At 37.1% G+C, this 22,399-nt stretch overlaps 1 protein-coding gene across 1 annotated transcript in view; it reads left to right on the top strand.

Annotated features, from left to right (window-relative positions):
- ryr2b (ryanodine receptor 2b (cardiac)) overlaps positions 1 to 22,399 on the top strand; it is a 61,253-nt gene that overhangs the window by 29,673 nt on the left and 9,181 nt on the right. The window contains exons 57-89 of the mRNA XM_084392668.1: positions 44 to 167; positions 261 to 376; positions 1,286 to 1,362; positions 2,659 to 2,780; positions 3,551 to 3,600; positions 3,906 to 3,966; positions 4,983 to 5,221; positions 5,944 to 6,025; positions 7,200 to 7,318; positions 7,409 to 7,705; positions 7,901 to 8,141; positions 8,233 to 8,320; positions 9,902 to 9,994; positions 10,287 to 10,457; positions 10,548 to 10,598; positions 10,702 to 10,782; positions 11,053 to 11,165; positions 11,376 to 11,472; positions 12,831 to 12,940; positions 13,406 to 13,457; positions 13,548 to 13,598; positions 13,822 to 13,921; positions 14,867 to 14,946; positions 15,085 to 15,161; positions 15,425 to 15,498; positions 15,629 to 15,709; positions 16,823 to 16,911; positions 17,153 to 17,281; positions 17,547 to 17,651; positions 17,759 to 17,840; positions 19,992 to 20,521; positions 20,612 to 21,313; positions 21,659 to 21,723. Of these exons, the coding sequence (XP_084248794.1) occupies positions 44 to 167; positions 261 to 376; positions 1,286 to 1,362; positions 2,659 to 2,780; positions 3,551 to 3,600; positions 3,906 to 3,966; positions 4,983 to 5,221; positions 5,944 to 6,025; positions 7,200 to 7,318; positions 7,409 to 7,705; positions 7,901 to 8,141; positions 8,233 to 8,320; positions 9,902 to 9,994; positions 10,287 to 10,457; positions 10,548 to 10,598; positions 10,702 to 10,782; positions 11,053 to 11,165; positions 11,376 to 11,472; positions 12,831 to 12,940; positions 13,406 to 13,457; positions 13,548 to 13,598; positions 13,822 to 13,921; positions 14,867 to 14,946; positions 15,085 to 15,161; positions 15,425 to 15,498; positions 15,629 to 15,709; positions 16,823 to 16,911; positions 17,153 to 17,281; positions 17,547 to 17,651; positions 17,759 to 17,840; positions 19,992 to 20,521; positions 20,612 to 21,313; positions 21,659 to 21,723 (4,549 nt within the window). The remainder of the gene's footprint in view (positions 1 to 43; positions 168 to 260; positions 377 to 1,285; positions 1,363 to 2,658; positions 2,781 to 3,550; positions 3,601 to 3,905; positions 3,967 to 4,982; positions 5,222 to 5,943; positions 6,026 to 7,199; positions 7,319 to 7,408; positions 7,706 to 7,900; positions 8,142 to 8,232; positions 8,321 to 9,901; positions 9,995 to 10,286; positions 10,458 to 10,547; positions 10,599 to 10,701; positions 10,783 to 11,052; positions 11,166 to 11,375; positions 11,473 to 12,830; positions 12,941 to 13,405; positions 13,458 to 13,547; positions 13,599 to 13,821; positions 13,922 to 14,866; positions 14,947 to 15,084; positions 15,162 to 15,424; positions 15,499 to 15,628; positions 15,710 to 16,822; positions 16,912 to 17,152; positions 17,282 to 17,546; positions 17,652 to 17,758; positions 17,841 to 19,991; positions 20,522 to 20,611; positions 21,314 to 21,658; positions 21,724 to 22,399) is intronic.

Raw genomic sequence — 22,399 nt, 5'->3', positions numbered from 1 at the left:
AAAATCCTTTGTGGCTCTTAATTCTGATGCTGTTTTTGTCCAGGAGGGGGCAGTCACCCTCTGCTTGTACCTTATGATGCTCTGAGTGTTAAAGACAAGAACCGAGTCAGAGGAAAAGCTCAAGATGTTCTCAAGTTCTTCCAAATCAATGGGTACTCAGTGAGGAGGTAAGGGTGCCTTCCTGCTACTGGATACTAGAATGAGCATGATGCCTTTGAAGTGTCCATTTCATTTTCACTGACTGGACTCTCACTGCACAGGAACAAAAAGGTGTCAGATGCTGATTCCCCAGCGATTGCAAGCCGCTTCGCTTACGGCCTGCTCCAACAAGCCCTCTGTCTCACTGAGCAAGCCCAGGAGCAGCTACTAGAGCTGGGTTAGACACACACACACACCCCCTCCCTTGTTCTTCTACTCCACTTCTCTTCAATTACTTATTTGCACATCTGTCTTTTTATATAACCGCCCATTAACTACAAGGCCTCACTGATCTGAAAGGGGTGTTAAAATGATACTTTACACAAATCCGAAAGTTCTGTCATCATCCTCATGCCTTTCCAAACCTATATAGCTTTTTTTGTGAAATGCAAAAGCAGTTTTCACACGGCTCTTTTTTATATTAAATTGGATGTGGACAGAATCTGTCAAGATTAAAAAATAAAATAAAATCACTATTAAAGGTAGTCTCCTGAAGCAATATGTTAGCTTTATGTGAGGGACAGACCAATATTTACTTTAAAACGGCTTTCAGATCTCACTAGCATTCATAGAGCCTTCATTGATATTCAAATATAAATGTTATGGAAAATATGTAGAGGTGAGAATCAGTGTTATTGTTAACTAATAGTTTTTGTTCATTGAAATAAAATAAAATATAAATAACAATGTTATTTAAAACAATGATGAACAATTTAATAAAAAAAAGATATATTGGCAAATATATTTTAATATTTATAAATATAAAATAAAATTTAGATTAAGTTGAAGTATTAAAATTACTGAAAATGAAATAAATAGAATAAAAATGACTAGAGCATATAACAAAATTACTAAATAAATGCTATTATAAAATATAAAATACTAAAATTACTATTGCAAATTAGATTTGAGAGCTACTGCAGAGATTTTCAGTGGATACAAATTTTTTTTGGGTGAAGTGTTCCTTAAAGTGATCAGAATTTCTGTTAATTTTAGCTATATGAGCTCATTTGCAGTGGCTGGTCTAAAGCTTGTGAAGAGCTTGCATTGAAATCTGCTCATTTATTTTGTGTTGTGTGTTTTTCAGAGGTTGCTCAAGCTCGAGGGCAGATTAACAGGACTGAGAGAGTTCCTCATGAACAACAAATTAATTTCTTCATTAAGGTCAGTCATCTTTAACGCAGCTCAGACATTTGGAATAGAACTTTACACTGAAATCCATGAGAATCCATCGCAGCATAGCAGCCAAGTCAAACTTATTTAAACAACCAAACAAGCATTAAATGGATTTTAGGATTATTTAAGACACTGCAAATGCCTATTTTGTTTATTGGCTTTGTGTATTTTTTTTTTAAGTGTTAATGAAGCAAATGTCTCAGCTTGTTCAAAGCATTTACTCGTTTTATTTAGTTGAACCGTATAGTGGTCATGGTAGATTTGTGTATTTACAGATAATTATGGCTTTTGTGTTGTTTGTCCAGATGGACATCTCTGTGGGTCATGTCACTGCTGATCTCGGAATTGATTAGATGTCATGTTTTGCTTTGTGTGATAGTATGCATCCCTGTTCTGAGACAATATGCACCCTGCAAGTTAAAGGTGCTCCAAGCGATGTTGGGTGACGTCACTTGTTGACGTTCAAAGTATTGTCAAACTAAAAGGAGGCTAGCTCAACCCTCCCTCCTCCTCATCCCGTCCCCTCCCTTCCATGCTTCCTGAAACAGTCATGAACGCCAGACTGGATTTACCCACCTGTCCAGCAAAAACAGAGCCACCTGAATGTCGGATTGGAAGCCCTTCTGCTGGCGGAGTTCTCGCCACCTTTCGAAGGCTTTTCCGATGTAAATTCGGGACTTTGCGCGTTCCCTCTCCTTTTCCCATTTCTTTGCTATTTGTTCATCGGAACGTTGTCTCTTTGGTCGTGTGTCGGCCATATCAAAATTCAAGTGAATATAATTCTAACGTTAGTCGTTGTCTCTTCATGCTTCTCTTTCCTCCACTCCCCACACCCCCTTCATGTGCATGCACACTAACCCCCCAACCCCCACCCCCAAGTCATTCTTGTCGTTATTGGCTGGAACACTGTTTGTTATGTTTCGCGGTCCAGGTTGGCCCAGTTTGTTTTTGTTGCCGTTTGTGGAGCCTGGGCTGTCTACAGAGACCGCGTTTTTTTTACAGTGTGTTCAGGGGACAGGCAGCTAGCGGATAGTGAGGAGATGTTTGCTGTATGTGACAAAAAATGTTTCAGCCTAAAAAACGCGTGACATCGCTTAGAGCACCCTTTCCCACATGAAGATCAATTATGGCGCTTAGCAGTTCCCTGATCTCCACAACCATCATTCTCATTAATGTGCACTAAAAATCTTCACTTCAAAACCTAACTACAAAAATCTGAAAATGAACATTTCTTCATTCTCTTGTTTTATTCTATATTCATGCCTCTTTTTCTTTTTGTCCCAGGTTGTATTGCCACTGTTAGATCAATATTTCAAAAATCACTATCTCTACTTCCTGTCCACTACAATGTCTTCCCTTAGAGATGGCTGCCAGTCCACAATTAAGGAAAAAGAGATGGTCACCAGGTAATTTGTGACAATAGACTGCCTTGACAAATGTTTATGTGATTATGTGGGTCAGGTTTTTCTTACATCGGTCTCCATGAGTAAAATGACTAAACTTACTAAATAATTAATTAATTAATTAACTAATTAATTTTTGAAACCAAAAAAATGAATAGGACTTTTGTTTAAAATATGTTTAAAACTCACATGAGAGGAATACTCCAGTCATATCAGTAGCTTTATAAAAGCTGCTTTATTTTACATGGAGTGGGTCCCCTCATGGGGGCGGCCATGTTTAGATCACATGATCAGATGAATACTACTCAGTTTATCTTAGTAACCTCCTGTTATTTTGACACTTTAGCTCATGGAACAAATTAATCATGAGTGACTGAGTATAGAATGTTAATGTGCAATGACATCAGTAACTGAATACTAAATAATTTGCTTTGGCATGAAATTGCATCTACACCATTTTTGGTGTCAGTAGAAGTCCAAGGTGACTGTCTATTGGCTAGCGAAACATACACAAAATATTATTTAGTGCACCTTTAAGAAATATCTGAAAATGCAAAATTGTCTAGGGGACAGAAAATATAATAAAATAGAAGTCAATAGAAAATGTGTGTGTGTGTGTGCATACACACATATGGCTGATTGCATGTCTGTGTCTCCATGTTCACCTTTGCTTCTCTGTCATTATATATTTTCAGTTCCATCTATCTTGTTTTTTCCAATTCATTTCCCTCATTCCTTCTCTTACACTTATCCTCTCTCCTGTTATTTCCTAGTTTATTCTGTAAACTCGGAGCTCTAGCCAGACGCAGAATCTCTCTGTTTGGTAAGAGTTTGTGTGGTGCGAATGTCTCCCTTCTTTCTATATTTCTATAAAATATATATATTTTTTTATAAAAATCAACTTTAGCTGGAAACACTTTTAATTAGAAGCAGTTTGTATTCATCTCATGCACTCTCAGCATTATCCACTGCCATTGTTCACCCACCCATCTTGTATTGCTGAGGCAAATGCTTATAGTACATACCTCATTAATTTTATTAACCCACCCTCCATGGAAAACATAAATCAGGAGCTGGTGCTTTTTACTGTCCAGATTGCATTAAGCTCAATGCCATGTTTCCTCTTAGGAAATGATGCCCTTGCTTTGGTGAGCTGCCTACAAATCCTGGCACAGTCCCTGGATGGAAGGTAGTTGATGTTACACTGTGTGTTTGGTGTACTGATATACAAGTGAGTTTTTTAAATTAAATTTACTGTAGGTCCTTCAATATAGGTGAAATTTTTGTCCACTTTGGACAAAATGAGAAATCAGTAAAATGAGAAATTGGACATCATTTGAGGAATCAGTAAATTAATTGAGAAATTAATACATCAGTTAAATAGTAAAATATGTCATGTCTAAACTTGCAATAATAATGTAACACAGTTAGTTGCATTCACATTCAACAACTTTTAATAAAATAAATAAACAAATTAAAAAATGAAAGTAAAGACGGCAGCTCCTCATGGTCGACTGCCGCCACACATAATAAAACAAAACATCAAAATAAAATAGTCCAGGCCTGGCCTCTCTTGATCTTCACTGTCGTCGCCCCCTCCTTTTATGCTTCCGCTCCTCCGTGAGAGAAACGAGAGACCGGTGCGTCGCGCAGGTGTCGCTCATTATAAATCACGCCACTGGCCTCGCGCCGCTCTCTCACAGCCCTCGACCTCAACTAATAGCGAAGGTTTGTATGAGGCTATCAATTTGATCAGACCAATACTAGTTTGGGGGGAATATTTGAAAGTTTTTTTTATATATATATATATATTGAGTATTCAATTTAGCTTGAATATTGTGTGTGTGTATATATATATATATATATATATATATATATATATATATATATATATATATATATATATATATATATACATTATTGATCTAAAGTAAAGATATTTATAATTGAATATGTCTTTACGTCACATGAATAATTCAACTATATTAAAATATAAAATGTTTATTATATGTAATAATATGTGACATAATGTAATATATGTAATGTAATAATATGTAACATTAATATGTAATAATATTCCACAATATTAATATGACTTTATATGCTACTTTATTTCAAAAACATTGAGTAGTGTATATGATAATAAAAAAAATAATCAATCACCATAGTGATCATTCTAATTTGTCTATGATTGTTTGTCTCTAGGACGGTAATGAAAGCCACTAGTGAATCTGTCACGGTGTCGTTGTGGTCGTTCTTTGAAGCCGCGGCAGAAGATCTTGAGCTAACAGTGGAAACTGTGACCTGGGATGAGTATGGACTGAACCGAGGCCAGAGCAGGGGAGACGGTGAGGTCATAACGTACACCACCACTGCCCTAATCCCGGTGCTCACCGCTCTATTCCAGCATGATTCCCAGAGGCAGCATGGAGTGGGACTTATCGGTAAGAGAAAAGGGAAGAGGGTGGAATGGATGGAAGAAATAGCAGCGACTAATTAGATGAATAATGAATAGATTAGTGTGTGCTATGATGAATGAACAGATGGGGGGAAATTAAATGGAGGTTGTGAAAAAGCAGTGGAAAAATATTCACAAAGGTTTTGGGTTGAGCAGATCACTTCCTTTTCTACTTAACACTGTTTTGCCAATTAGAGTGACACTTGTCATCCTGTCTGCACAGGATGCAGTATAATATATTTGGCCCCGTGTTTGACCCCTCTTATGGGTACATTCAGTAATGTTTTGTACTATTTTCCACCATCTAAAGATCTAAAGGAACTGGCTGTGTGAAAACATTCACTGTTTCGCAAGAAGCATTTGGTATTCCTACACTTTCTCTGTGTGACCTGGGAATTTTCTCTTATATTACTTCTATAAACAATTTTGGGACTGCAGCAGTCTTCGCTGCGATCAGAGCCGCTGTGCAGCACGTTTTTTAGAACAGCAGCATCATGTGTTGAATCATTCATACTCTACATTTCTGCTCTGTATGAACTGATTACCATTTCACTAGAAAGAATTTCAGAATTATGAATGAAGCACACATACAGTTAGGATACATTGTAGATTATCAGGCTTTTTTATATATATTGAACTTGGAGTGCTTGGATAAAACACTTGAAGAAAATATTTGTTTTTAAATCTCTGATTTATTTTTTCTTTCAGTGGAGGAAGTGCACTCCTGTTGTTACAGGATTCTCAGCAGTCTCTACGTTCTTGGCACCTGCAGTTGTACCTTTATTGAGAGGTAACCCTCTATCAAGTATTGTTTCACTCAAAATGGAAAATTCTGTCAATATTTGATTTCCCTCATTCCAAACCCATATGCTGTAATTTTCTCATTTGATCACAAAAGGAAATGTTTAAGATAATGCATATTTTTTGTCTTTATTCATGTTTGGTCACCAAAAAAATAAAATAATAATAATCATCAAAAATGGATGATAGCTTTGGGCAAGGAAAGCCCCTTTATCTTCAAATCCCGCTCTGCCATCACAGGAATAAATTATATTTTAAAATATATTGAAATAGAAAACAGTTATTTTAAATTGTAATAATATTTCACAATATTTCTCTTTTTATTGTATTTTTAATTAAATAGTTCCAGGCTTAATAAAAACATTAAAAAAACTCTTTCAAAAACATTAAAGCATCTTACAGACCTCAAACTTTTGAACAGTAATTTAGTAAACGTAAAGTTTGGGGTCTGTGAGATGGTTTAATGTTTTTGAAAGAAGTCTCTTATGCTTATCAAGCCTGAAATTATTTCATTAAAAATACAGTAAAAACTGTAATATTTTGAAATATGATTATAATTTAAAATAACTTTTCTTTGTTAATATATTTAAAAATTTAATGTATTCCTGTGATGTCAAAGCTGAATTTTCGGCATCATTACTCCAGTTTTCACTGTCACATGATCCTCCAGAAATCATTCTAATATGCTGATTTGATTAAGTAACATTTCTTATTAGTTTCAATGTTGAAAACAGTTGTGCTGCTTAATATTTTTGTGGAAATCATGGTACTTTTTTTTTTCGGAATATTTTGATTTAATAGAAAGTTCAAAATAATAGCATGTATTGGAAATATAAATCTTTTGAAAAATTGTAAATGTCTTTACTGTCACTTTTGACACAATTGAATGTGTCATTGGTGAATAAATATTTTAATGATAAAAAATAATAATAATAGTGAAGAAAAAAATGTTTTGGTTGTCCTAACCCTTTAACAAATGTATTTTCTTTAGGACATTGTGTTACTTTGAGTATTTGGCTCTTATCATTTTATTCTGATTATATATTATGAATGCTTTATTAATGTTCGGTTTGTCCTTTTGAAACTTGTGCGCTCCATAGTTATTAGCTCATGTCTAGGTTTGTGATTTATCTGTCAATCAGCCTTTATCTTTGTTTTGATAGGCAGAGGTCAGTCTTTGGGGAGTGTCTGGCTGCATTATCTGCAGCCTTTCCTGTGTGTTTCTTGGAGCTGAGTGACCTTCATTCCCTCTCCGACACCATGAGTAATGAAGAGAGTGAAGGTAAAAAGGCAAGAAAAGTTCAATAGAACACATTATGCTTATGCTGCCGCATTCAGTTTTTCCTCATGGATGTTGGTGTGGTCTTTCTAGCTGAGAGAGCCTATAGGCTCCTCCCCAATTTGCAGGAGGCTTTCTCAGAGATCGAAGAGCTCGCAGGGACGGGGTCCGCTGCCCGCCGTGCCCTTTTAACAAGGGTTACGGAGGTGACGCTTCCACTGCTGTGTAGCTATGTCTCTAGATGGGGGGAGGCTGGTAACCAGGCATCCCAGGAGGGCCACTGTTCCTCTGTCACACCCCAGCACGCTAATGCCCTGCTGGGTCACATCCTCTCCATCATCCACGCCCACCTGGGGACCGCAGACAGTGCTTGGATGAAACGCCTCGCAGGTGAGCTGGTCTCGCTAGAGAAGTGAATTACTAGATTATGATCATCTGAGATTTTAATGTGACATTATTTTAGAAGAAACAAAAACAAGTGCAGGACAAGTCATGTAAACTTTAAGACGAAGTCCAAATTACATTGGAAAGTTGACACAAGTACAAATATAAATGTCAAATTCAATAACAGAGCATTTCTTTTAGTGTTTGGCCAGCCTATCATCAGCAAGGCAGAACCACGCCTCTTGAAGAGCCACTTTCTGCCTCTGATGGACAAGTTAAGGAAGAGGGCGGAGTCTGTGCTGCTGGAGGAGGAGCATTTGAAGACAGAGGGGCGTGGCGATGTCTCGGAACAGGAGTTAGACATCCAGGAAAGGTTTACCGTGTTGGTCCAAGATATCTATGCTTTTTACCCTTTACTCATTCCATTTATAGACCTTCACAGGTGAGAAAGAGTGTAATGTGTAATTTATTATCAATTATTGAAAATCACTCTTGGTTATTGGTTAATCTGCTTAATGTTTGGTATTCATCAGAATGAGTTGGCTTAGAGAGGTGGACCCAGATGCTGAGAAGCTTTTCTCCCTCGTAGCTGAAGTCTTCATTTTTTGGGCTAAATCTCATGTAAGCTGCTCTCAGCCATGTTTATGATATTTAATATTTAATATTTTCCTCTTAAAGGAATGGTTCGGAGTAATTTCAACCCATTGTCCTTTGAACCATGACCTCGAGCCAAACTCCCAGAAGCTTTTTTCCCTTGGTCGAACATTATTAAAGTTAGAGCTTATTTAGAGATATCAGCCAAATGGCTTAGTGCAGGCGCTAATGGATCCAAGGTTGTATCTCGTAAAGTACCCCACTAATAATGCCCAGAATGGTACCAAACTTCTACAGTAGTACAAATATGTTCTGTACTCATAAAACGAGGCATTGGAAAGTTTGTAAGTACATCAGGAGTTTATTTAAATAACACTTGCCTGATGGCTCAAGCTACCGCTAACTCGGACGTCGAGGTCACTTCCGTTATTTGGGAAAAGCCCGTAAAAGTCCTGGCAGAAAGCGTTGCATTAGTAGTGATGTAGTGTAACGACGAATAATTTTTTTAATAATTGACAACTTATTAATTGTTAACTAATAATTGTTGCAAACTGGTACTAAAATATTAGTGCATTCCTGGAACTGGGCGTCGTTACACTACATCCTTATGCATCACTTTCTGCCAGGGCTTTTCCCAAATCACGGAAGTGACCTCGACGTCCGGGTTAGCGGTAGCATAAGCCATCAGGCAAGTGTTATTTAAATAAATTCCTGATGTACTTACAAACTTTCCAATGTCTCATTTTATGAGTACAGAACCTATTTGTACTACTGTAGAAGTTTGGTACCATTCCAGGCATTATTAGTGGGATAATTTACGAGATACAACCTTGGATCCATTAGCGCCTGCACTAAGCCATTCGGCTGATATCTCTAAATAAGCTCTAACTTTAATAATGTTCGACCAAGGGAAAAAAGCTTCTGGGGGGGGGGTGTTTGGCTCGAGGTCATGGCGCAAAGGACCCTAGGTTAAAATTGCACCGAACCATCCCTTTAAAGGGGTCATATCATGAAACCATCACATTTTCTTTTACAGTATATAAGCAAAAGAGTTTAGGTTCATGTCCTGAAAAATGTCTTTAAAAATGGACACATTGCACATTGTGCACATTGTGCACATTGCTCCGTGCATGACATGCAAAAAATTTGATATCATGGTGACCACGAATTAAGAATTTGTTCCCATGATTTATTAATTTTTGGCCACGTTTTATTAATTCCCTTTACTTGAAGGGCTCCCTAAAAATGTCCTGTTCTGAATTCTGCCATCAGAAGATGGCCGTTGCATAAAACATGGTCACTCACATTTACATGTCAATGATGCCTATTTGAACACTAAATTTCAATTCAAATGAAATTGAATAAAAAAAGAAAGAAATGATAATTTCTTGTTTATCTTGGTTGTCCTCAAGGAAAAATAAATAAATGATAATACCCCTTTAAAGTACACCCAGAAATTGAGCATGTCCCCTTAATATCATCAGTCTATAAAATTGTACAATATGAAATGAATATAGTTTTAAAATTTTCATTTGTTGATACTTTTGTACATTTCATACATTTATTACATTCTTTGTTCTTTGTTTTCAAACCCCTTTTCCCCTATAGAATTTCAAATGGGAAGAACAGAATTTTGTTGTTCAAAATGAAATCAACAATATGACATTCCTGGTGAACAGCAGCAAAAGCAGGATGGATAAGGTCTCTTTTCATTTCACTAAAACTGGATTATTTGTTGTGAACAGATGCAGTTTTTCCCTTCATTTAACTCTGTAAATGACCATGTAACATATTTTCCTCTCTAGTTCTTCTCACCTCTGACCAAGTTTGATTTGTCCTCATTTCTTACTCAATTCTTTGAAAATAAATGTATCTTTGCCCTGTTAATCTAGAGGCCCAACAGGGACTTTAATAAACGTCCAAGTCATTATTCAACCCAAATATGCTGGTTCAATAATATTGAATGAATCTAAATTGAATGATTGTCCATTAGGGAGGGGTGTGCAACCAGGAGAGGAGAAAGGTGAAGAGGAAGGGTGATCATTACTCCACACACACCTCTCTCATTGTGGCCGCCCCAAAAAAACTCCTCTCGGTTGCCTTGAATGGATGTTGCCATGGTGTTCAGGACCTAGTCACCCATGCCAAAAGCCGTTTCTCTCAGGTACGCCTATTCATACTGATCAATAATGACAATGTTTACAAAATCACTCTGACTTTTTTCTTGACATCTGAAGCATTCGTCTGTTTCTAGAGGGACACAGAGGATGAGGTCCGGGCATTCATTCGAAGCAACCTGCAACAGGTGAACCAACAGGCAACCTGTGAAAGTGCTGATAACGTCCTGTGACGAAATTATAATTTAAGTCTCCTCACCTCACTTGGTTTAATGTTTCTTTTTTTGCCAGGATCTGTGTGAAAACTTAGTGGATCCCCTCAGTGTTGAGAGGATCTTAAGCATCGCTTGTGTTCTTTTCCACCTGGATCAGGTTAGACTGGGAATAAATAGCTGCAATTGATTGTGAATGATGATTGACGGCACAATGGCAAAGCCAGCATGTTGTGTATCACCATATCAGAATTGCTGTGGACTATCAAATGTCATTTTTGGGTGAATTATTCTTTTAAGGTTGTGCCACAAATACATTCAAACGTGAAACAGTGAAGTTCAGTGGAGAACTCTGACTAATTATTTTGTGTGTCTAATTGTGTGGTTCTGTTCTAGTCATTGATTTACATAAAGTTGTGTTTTCTGTAAGGTGGAGCGCCCTCAGAAGAAAAAGAGGGCAGTGTGGCATACGATGTTGTCTAAGCAGAGGAAACGGGCTGTAGTTGCTTGTTTGAGAATGGTTCCTTTGTACAATCTCCCCAGGTATGCTGCAAAAAGAGTTATGACAAGTCCATTTACTCTTTATATTGCATTATGAATTACCCAAGTAATAAAAGCTGAAAAACTGCAGAAATACTATGTTATTGAACTAACCTAGATAAAGAGGACATTTTGTCATCTTCCTTATGTTTCAATGGGCTGAAAACAATTTGAATGACTTGCTTTTAACGTGAGATTTGTCTCTTTCTGCAGGCACAGAGCAGTGAACCTTTTCCTTCAGGGTTATGAGAGAGTTTGGCTGAAGGCAGAACATGATTCACCTGAGGACAGACTAATTGAGGATTTGGCTGTGAGTGTGCTTCTGATTGGCTGTGTTTCCCAGTTGAGATGTTGAGTCATGATGTTCATGTGTTCGCCAATACAGAAGGCTAATTCACCACAGGTTACCTTGGGAATTTTGTAATGGGTTTTTAGAATTGCAGTTTTCAATTTATGAGTACAATTAATATTACTTATAGAGACTTTCACATGTTGTGTTGCAACATAAATTAGATGTCGGCACACTTAAACCGAGATTGTGTGCTTTAAAAACATGTTGCTAACACATTGAAACTACCACAATGTGAGTTTATGAGCTCATTGAATCTGACAATGTTTTAATCCTTATATAGCACACTTAAAAAAAACCACACAATAAAAACACAGTTTTGAAGCAGTAAATACATTTGTAATTTTACAAAAGATTTTGGTTATACTTTATTTGGATGGTCCACTTTAGACATTCTACTAACTATAAGTAACTTTGCAACTAAATGTCAGCTAACTCTCAGCAGAGTATTAGTAGACTGTTAGGGTAGTTAGGTGTTAAGGTTCAGGTTTAGTTTAGATGTACTTGCAAAGTTACTTATAGTCAGTAGAATGTCTGTTGGGGGAGCATGACAATAGTGTTAGCAGATATTAAGCAGACAGTCTACTAATATTGTAATTTGAGCTAGTTGACATGTAGGTATGTTTTTCTTTATAACTATACATATATTTTTTAAGAAATGGTTATGGTAGGTTTAGAGGTAGGAGTGGGGATTAGCAGCTTAATATCGTGTATTATTATCATAATTATGTATTATTATCATAATATGAATGTAATTTTTCTACACATTTGTGACCATTTCCATTTATGTTCTTTTTAATATATAAATCACATTAGTTACATTACATTACATTAATTATATTCATATATATATATATATATATACCAAGATATGTATATGATATACTATATATCACCAAGAATCGAATCCGAGTTGATGGGACATATTCAGGTGTGCTTGAAGACAACACCTGTTTTGCAGATTTGTACTGTTGTGAGGGATTCTATTCAGGGGTTTGAATAATTTTGAGACTGCAGAAGTCATTAAAAGTTGTAACAACAAAAAAAGTGGAAAAAGTGAAACGCTGTGAATACTTTCCGGATGCACTGTATGTCCCATCAACTCGTATTCGAGTCTTGGTGCTAGTCTGATGTGATCCTCCAGTCATCCTGTCATCGTTGTGATTATATTGATCCATCTCAATGGCAGTCTTCCTCTGCACCTTGTACCCTTGATCTTTTCAATCATAATATCCTTTTCCAGTTATCTTTCCCTTCGAACTGTGTGATGACAGACTATATACAGATATATATTACCCTAAGCTTTTTATACCCAGCAGAAAGCAGCTTATGTGGAGATCCTAAAGGAGGGAGCAGAGCAGAGAAACATCATTGATCCACTCCATCAGCTTATCAATCTCTTCAGTCAAAGTGCCTTGACAGAGAGGAGGTTTGTATGCGTTTGTATATGTGCATGTTGTATATGTGTGATAATTGTAGTGTGTATCAAGGCAAACCAAAACCATTTTAGACATTAGCAAGTATTTCACCTCTGGAAGATGTTCTACATTAAAAGCAAGTAAGCAACCTAACCAACATGTCTCATAAAAGGCACACAAGATATCCGGCTGTTGCTAAGTTTACAAAGCAGGACAAATGTTATGCAGAACACACAAATATTGGTTGAAACGGTGCATTTTTAATTAGAACTGTTTTCTATCAATATATTTTGCTTTGTACTAAAAAGTATATATTTATACCCAATTCTGTTATTTCTCATTGCGTTCTGACATTGCTTGATATGTGAAAGACATATCTAATGATGATTTTGGTCTTTGCATTGGCTCATGCCTGAAAACAATAAAGGGCACAAATCTTAACTCATCTGGTTCACTCTTGTTGTGTGTATGTACAGTAAACTTGAGGAGGATGACCTGTACATGTGCTATGCTGACATCATGTCCAAGGTAAGAAGCACTGCTAGGACTTTCTGAGTAAAGTTTTTCATTTTTGCCACAAAACATGATGCATTCAAGTTGAACTGTAACTCTTTCCAGAGTTGCCAAATTGAGGAAGACCAGGATGAAGATGGCCTGAAATCATTTGAGGTAAGCAATGGAAATAAATAGGGTCTGAGTTGGTATCGATTAAATTTTAGAAGAAAGAGCTGAAATTGGAAAAGCAGAGGATGCTGACATAGTTATGTACTGTACAGTACTCGGGTTAATTAATTATGCTGTCAATGATTGACTTCAGAAATAATAGACTGAGAAACAATTGGTATGTTTTATTTCTTAGTGAATTGATTGAGTAACTAATTATTTGTCTTAGGAAAAAGAGATGGAAAAGCAGAGGCTGCTGTATCAGCAGGCCCGACTTCATGAACGCGGAGCTGCTGAGATGGTCTTACAGAACCTCAGCGCCAGCAGAGGTATCAGTCAAAATGCAGCCTGTTCCTTCATCATCTTCCTGTCTAAGGCAGGGGTTTTCAAACTGTGGTCTGGGGAGCCCCAGAGGGCCACAAGCGGGTCCATAGAAAAAAGAAGAAAAAAAAATCTTAGAGTTTTCAAAGTCACCATGTTTGGATATTATAATTTTTTCAAAACAGTACAGTAATTCTTACATCTATTGCATTTCATTTTATTCTGCTTCCTAAAACTGGCCATGAGATATTTTATTCTGTTAATAACCCTATTTTTACAGTAATATTTGAAATCTGCTTGTTAGCAAGCAAATAAAATATTATTGTAATAATGTAATATTTTAAATATTAAAAGTCTATTATAATGACAAAAATAAAGTGAATTGTTTTTGAATCATCACCATATAAATGGTTCTTATATACATGAAAATATACTCTATAACTAACCACCGTTCAAACGGTTAGGGTCAATGAGATGTTTATGAAAGAAGTATCTCATGCTCACTAAGGCTGGATTTTTTTATTTTTTTTATTTCAACAGTAATATTTTAAAATATCATTACCATCTCAGGAATAAAATATATTATAATAGAAAACAATTTTAAACTGTAAAGTTACGTGATCCTTCAGAAATCATTCTAATCATTCTGTGCTGATTTGGTACTCAAGAAACATTTCTTATCAATTTGAAAACAGTTTTCTCAGGATTGTTTGATGTTAAAAAGAGCATTTATTTGAAATAGAAATATTTTATGACAATATAAATGTATTTGCTCTCACATCCATAAAATGTTAGAAAAAGGGTTCCTCGCATCATATTTATGGGCTCCTTGGCATCAAAAAGATTGAAAACCCCTGGTCTAAGATACAGGTCACCATTCATATCTTAAAGCCAGCTGGCTGTGACTTTTATTATTGTCAGCGCTGTTAAGTTGGATGTGATATTTGAACCAGGTGATATGGGGCCTATGGTAGCAGCCACATTAAAGCTGGGCATTGCAATCCTGAATGGAGGAAACACGTCTGTCCAGCAGGTAGGTTTGAAAATGTCAGGCTGGATTACAGATGATTGGACGATAACCTAAAACCTCAAAGTTTTGACATTTAACACCAAAACCAACTTTTATAAAACAAATTCATGTTCATTCTCTCTGTTGTTAAATTCTTTCTAGAAAATGCTGGATTACCTGCGACAGAAGAGAGATGTTGGCTTCTTTCACAGTCTGGCCGGCCTAATGCAGTCTTGCAGGTTCGGCTGCTTTTTGCTTAATGCATTGTGAGACATTTCCCTGACAGAAAGCAGTTGCTCAAACCACCTAAAAGTGGAGAAGTGCTTTGTTCACTCATTCCTCTCAAGAGAGAGGAACATCCTTTTACATAACTTTCATTCCTTACAATCTGTTCAATTGCTGTAATTGGAAGTGTCTGTTGAGTCTTTGTGTTAATTTGTATTATAAATAAAATAAGAGCATTGTGTGTTTGATGTTGGTGTTATGACTCCGCGTGTCACAGCGTGCTGGATTTGAACGCGTTTGAGAGGCAGATCAAAGCGGAGGGTTTAGGAGTGGGTGCTGAGGACAATTCAGGTACATCACTGACATCCACAACAAAGTGCTTCTTTTAGGAATGCATCTGTCAGAAAAGGCAGAATTTTGTTTTTATTGACATTGATTTGCCTGTATTGCATTTTGCTTTCACCTCCTCTCTCTTTCTCAGGCGACAGAGTAATGGCAGATGAACAGCTGACTTGTGATCTTTTCAGATTCCTGCAGCTTCTTTGTGAAGGGCATAATACTGGTTAGAACAAACTTCTCTTTTTTATTTATTTATAGTGCAAGGTACTTTTGTACCTTTGGTTGCCAAAGTCAGAATGTGAATAAGCCATTTTGCAGATTAATTTCCCTGAAGAGTGTAAACAATGGTCCAGCATATCACAATTTGCCTTGAGCAATGGCAGTATAAGAATTACATTACTGCTGAAAAGTTGTGTTCAGTTTCTTTTGAAAGGAAATAATTTTATTCAGCTAATGTTGAACAAATCGGCCTATTAGAATAATTTCTAAAGGATAATGCTTTTTATTCAAATTAAAATTAGTCTTTAAAAACTAATTTCAAACATGTAAGAGCTTTTAAATCATATGGATTTTAAAATTGGAATGAAACAGAAGTTGCTATGGTCTTTTTTTTTCCTATTATGATGTGTATCTGAGTGAAACAGCTTCTTGAACAAGAAAAAATGGTGCGGGACTTGATTGGATCGTTGGATTGTTATGTTTAAGTACTGTATATCTTTCTAATATCCTTCTCCTTCTGAGACTAAATTTAAACAGCATCTCCTCCTAGAGCTTTAAATCCACTACCATCAAACTCGGGACAGACCTTCAGACTGTTCTGACTCGGGATTGAACTGATCAGACTTCGTTAAACAAACGATCAAAACTGAAAAATCCCATAGACTTTAATTGAGGGTGTCAAAACTTTTATACAATAACTATTATAGAGTATTTAAGCTTCATCCACCAAGTGTCTATCACTAGCAAAGCCTAGCAACTAGCTTAGGACATGCTAGGAACATGCTAATTCATGCTAGCAAGAAAAAAATCATGCTAACGACGTCCTAAAACATGCTAGCAATGAGCTAATTCTTGTTGTTTTGTTATTCAGCAAAAAGGAGCTGAATCCACAACATTATGAAAGGAAAAACAATCTGCACATTCTGAATATGAAATTGATGGTGTTAAATACACATAAAGCATGAGATTATTCATTCTGATTAATGTACTAATCTAAAATCTGACAGCCCTAATTTGCACATATTAATCTTATACAGCATCAATGTTCTGTTCTACTTTTGAACTGAAAATAAGCAATTTCCAATAAGCAATTTTCTGACTGAAATTTCCCCTACAGATTTCCAGAATTACCTGAGGACTCAAACTGGAAACAATACAACGGTCAACATCATCATCTTCACTGTGGATTATCTGCTTAGGGTCCAGGCAAGCCCATGACTCAACCCCAAACACTAGTTTCTTACATTTTTCATTTCACCTGTCTGTAATATACATGAAGAAAAATGCTTGTTTGCTGCTGCTGTTTCAGCACGGAATAAAGAAGGGCCCAAAACAGTGAGACAGAGCTTGTAGCCAAATAATGTTTCCATAAACCATTTGCCGCTGACAGGCCACCTCCATTTCATTTGTCTGATACTGAGAATGATTGATAGCCTCCTATCTGCAGGAGTCCATCAGCGATTTCTACTGGTATTATTCAGGGAAGGATGTGATTGATGAGCGTGGTCAGCACAACTTCTCCAAAGCCATCAGCGTGGCCAAGCAGGTGTTCAACACGCTCACTGAATACATTCAGGTAAATGCACACAAGCAAATGGTTCAGAAGATATGGGGCTTGTGTGAAAAACTGTAAATCTGCTTGGTCAAAATGCAGAGATACTGAAAAATCTTTTGATAACTGTGTGTTATAAGATTTGACATTATTCCTTCCTTTTTAATATTCCATTTCAAATAAATGCCTCACACTATGCCCGTGTCTTCCTTCGTTCACCCCACCACCCTCAGATGTTTCAATATTGTGAAGCAACTCATTTAATTAATCTTTTAATTATCTATTTTAGGGTCCGTGTACAGGTAATCAGCAGAGTTTGGCCCACAGTCGTCTGTGGGATGCTGTTGTTGGCTTCCTCCATGTGTTCGCCCATATGCAGATGAAGCTTTCTCAGGTTAGAGTCTAGACCATAGACAAATTACTTTAAATGTTCACATTTTTTATTGCAAAGTACAAATTTACAAAACTAAAGATAAAAAAAATATTGTTTTATGTCTGCAGGATTCCAGCCAAATAGAGCTGCTGAAGGCTTTGATGGACTTACAAAAAGACATGGTGGTAATGCTGCTTTCCATGCTTGAAGGTAGGAGAAATGTTGAAGGTCTTCTCAATGCTTTTCCATGCACTTCCTCTTCTGCTTGTCATAAGTTTGACATTGTTGATTATCCAATACATTTTAGTATAATAATATTAATGTACTAAGCTTGCTTTCACATTTGGTTGGATTGTTTGGCCCTTTTTTGTTATGTTGGATTTGCCATCAAACATTGGCTCATATAAAAATCGTGCCTCTCCCTACATTTTTGTAAAACCTTATTGGCGAGTATTCATGTAAACACATAGCCTGGGTTTCCCTATGCTGCCTTGAGCGCAGCGCGGTTTTATTCACACTGCTAGGCAGTCTGGATACCATGGACCAGATTTTCCCCTCAGCTAGGGAACCAATCACAGAACGGGGAGGGAGCAGCAAGACGATGACGACATCTATGCGACACACCGAAGCAGTTTGTTTATATCTATGGCTCCAACATGACAGACGTAAAAATATATGCATATTTTTAGGAACACATCTACAAAAATATGCCTGTATTTCAAGTTGATAAAATAATTTAAAATCCACATCAGTTTATTATTTACCACACCCTCCCAGGATCTATAACGTTACCTAGGCTACTTTCACTTTTAAAAATTCATCATAACTGCGCGCGCGCGATCTGCTTGCAGTTGTCGAGATGGATGCTGAGGAGTTGAAGAAAAGAATAGTTAGTGGAGATTGTAAATTTGTCGACAATACGTCATCAAAAAGGCTTTGCTGCAAACATTTTCGTGTTGGATAGCCGCAAATGTGGAACTTCATCCCTGAGGAAGCACGCAGAAACTGTGGTAACAAAGCAGTTCTATCGAACAGTATTTTTCATATTTAACACTGTTAAGTATGTGTGGTGTGCAGGGCGTGTTTGAACCCAGAATTGTCAGATGTAGGCTAGACGAAATTGCGTGGCAGATATAGTGTTGTAGCCGCGTCTGTTATAGGCTACTCAGTTTTGTGGTAACGTTAGCCATGTTCTTCATGTACCGGCCTTTTGACAGCTTCGGCTGAAGTTGTCCTTGTGTTAATTGTCGTGTAATAACTTCTGTATGACCTGGCAATAAACATTTTTGTAAGTGTGTCTATAATGTGATTGTTTGTGATAAACTGATTTTATTTCGGGTGCGGGTCGGGTGTCGGTTCTATTTTAAGCGGGTCGGGTGAAGATTTCAATTAGTGATGCTGTCGGAAAACTGGTCTGGTGCTGTTTTAAGCACTGCGGGTACGGGCGGGTGCGGATTTACAAAATCGGACCCGTGCAGGACTCTGGTGTACACATAAATCTCTGACCCATCGTCGTCTTCGTTGAATATCTGTCGCTCTACATACGTCATCTGGTATAATTGAAACGATTGGCTATGAGCTACGTACAGGTGCATTTGATAGACATTTGTAGCGCCCAATAAACGGCTCTGGGCATTCGTAAACCACGCCTCAAATACGAGAAAATGAACATGTAGTTCCCAGACCACGTCTCAAAGAGAAAGTGGTCTGACGTTAGCCAGGCTAGTAAACACAGTTAGTTATGTCTTAAGTGAAAGTAAACAGTTAGGAAAGAAATCGGATTCGGAGAAATAGGATACATGCATTAGGTATTTTAAAGTGACATCAGCCTTATACAGGTGTACCTGCTACTGTCTGTCAAACAACAAAAGATAAAGAGAAAATCTCTTGACTGAAAAACTTTTGCAGCTTTATTATGAATCAATGTAGGCTATATTTAATTAATGTGAGGACTATGCAGTGTTTTTGATTTACATTTGTAATATGAACAAAAAACCAACATAAAACAGATTCATGTTCATGTGTTTCAGATAAAACTAAATGCATTTTTACCACCACTCACAGGACATTTTATTTGTTTTCGCTTTGGGTAATCACAAGTGTTGCGAAACATGCAAAAAGCAACATAATATAATTTTGCAGTTGAGTCTGCCACATTTTCCCAATGAGTCTGGGTTGAAATTTTTACAGAGCAGCACTTGCACTTGTTTATACCAACTGTGAAACCGTATCACCGTCCATATGAACCACATGACTTTGAAAACCCACTTTTTCCCCCAACCAAATGAACCTGTAGTTTGAAAGAGCCCTAAGTGTCCTACTGACATTTTTGGCACATTGAATGCTCCTTTGTGTTTATAGGAAACGTGGTGAATGGGACCATTGGCAAACAGATGGTAGACATGTTGGTAGAATCGTCCAGCAATGTGGAGATGATCCTCAAATTCTTTGATATGTTCCTCAAACTCAAAGACCTTACATCATCTGAAGCCTTTCGCGAATACGACCCAGATGGCAGAGGACTCATTTCCAAGAAGGACTTCCACAGAGCCATGGAAGGGTTCAAGCGCTACTCTAAATCAGAGACCGAATTTCTGTTATCCTGCGCAGAAACGGCAAAAAGCGATTTGCTGGATTACCCGCACTTTGTGACACGTTTTCACGAACCAGCCAAAGAGATCGGCTTCAACATGGCGGTTCTTCTGACCAATCTGTCCGAGCACATGCCCAATGATGCCCGCTTGCAGAATTTTCTGGAGTTGGCGGACAGCGTTCTTAAGTATTTCCATCCTCACCTGGGAAGGATCGAAATCCTGGGCAGTGGGAAGCGGATCGAAAGAGTCTACTTTGAGATTAGTGAGTCCAGCCGCACTCAGTGGGAGAAACCACAGGTATTAAACATTAATTTGCTAATGTGCTTTTGTAGTCTACTTATGTGTTTCTTATACAAATCTTTGTAATTGCATGTTCTCAATATTCAGGTTAAGGAGAGCAAACGGCAGTTCATCTTCGATGTTGTGAATAAGGGCGGAGAAAAGGAAAAGATGGAGCTGTTTGTCAACTTTTGTGAAGATACAATCTTTGAAATGCAGCTTGCTGCACAAATATCTGGTTCAGAGAGTGGAGAGGAACTGAAAGCAATGGATGACAATGAGGAGAAAGACAAGGTAGAGACGAATGAAAACCTTGTAGAAGACTCAAGATGTTTCTCCATAAGGAACATCAGAAAACACATAAAGGGGATAACCATTAGGAATATTATCTCAGCGATCTTCTCTTTCTTTCAAAACATTCTGCTGTTTATCACTCATGCCTTTTTAGGTCTGGTTTGGTTCTGTCTTTATCTGCTTTACCACATCTTCTTGAGCGGATGGATTATTGATGTGGCTAAAGAGATGAACCTGGCCGACCTTTTAGGTGACCTTCGGGATCCTACCATGGTTGAGGCCATAGGGGTCAGAGAAGGAGCGGTCAGAGAGAATAACGCGTGCCATACACGTGCGTTTTCGTCTCGTGGTAATCTTAGAGGCATGAGTCTAGATCTGTCTGCAGTGTCCAGGGACCCCCAGCTCCTCACAGATATTTTCGGCTTGTGTCTGAAGAAGGAGGGAGGAAAGTACACATTGTCGAGTGGAGACCAACATTCCAGTCTGGATGAATTTCTAAACACCTCCAAATGTCAGGTCAGTAGTCTAGAGTATACCAGTGTCAGCTTACTGTCAAACATGTTGAATTTGATTGTATTTCTTCTACTCATGGTACTAGTTTCTATACATTAAGTTAATTTTGAAAAAAAACGTTTGCCACTAAAGTGGACGTTGGACTATGGTGTTCACTAAATTGACATTTGTGTCCTCTTTGAACATTTTTGTACAAATATTTTGACATTTGTGTGGATATGTGTTTTCAGTAAGCAAATGTTGTGTCCACTTTGAGCATTTATGTCCAAACAGTGATCATTTGAGTCCCTTTAGTCTGTGTCCTGTTTCCATTTATGGTCATTTACTGTATGTCTGCTTTGTTAACAGGGTGAAATCTGTGAGGATTTTCATGAGGTGCAAGAGGAGGAGGACTCAGAGACTGAGAAAGCTTTGTAAGTGCTTCAGATTGGGGAAAGATAAAACTCTGAAAACAGTTTTGACATTTGCTTAAATATAATATATTAATTGGAGAAGACTTTTTGGATCAAAAACATGCACCGTGTCCATGACCTGAGTCTCATCATGAGCATTTTTGAATCAGTTTGAAACACTGCTCTATAGAACCTATATAATTTGTAAAATTTACTGCAATAGCAGAGTGAAAATGTCTTTTATATACTGTACACTACTTTTTTTAAAATATTGGGGTCAGTAAGATTTTTTTGTTGTTGTTGAAAGAATTTCTATTTTAAATAAACAGTTCTTTTGAACTTTCAATTCATCAAAGAATTCTAAAAAACAATGTATCATGGTTTCCATAAAATATTAAGCAGCACAATTGTTTTCAACATCGATAATCATGTGGCACTGAAAACTGGAGTAATGATGCTGAAAATTCAGCTTTGCAGGAACAAATAATATTTCAAAATACTACTATTTTTAGTGTATTTTTGATCAAATAAATGCAGTCTTAGTAAGCATAAGAGATCTTACAGACCCCAATCTTTTGAACGGTAGTGTTTAAACAAATTTGATATTATAAATTAAATGTAGCCAAATGAATCAAATCAAGTTGGTGAGCTTGTGAACCTGAATCAAATCTGGAAATTGCTTAGGCTACTTGTCATG

The sequence above is a fragment of the Rutilus rutilus genome, assembly GCF_951802725.1.
Source record: "Rutilus rutilus genome assembly, chromosome: 21".
In the NCBI taxonomy this organism is placed as follows: Eukaryota; Metazoa; Chordata; class Actinopteri; order Cypriniformes; family Leuciscidae; genus Rutilus; species Rutilus rutilus.
Note: the sequence above shows the minus strand (reverse complement) of the source record. Positions and strands in the feature narration are given on the sequence as shown.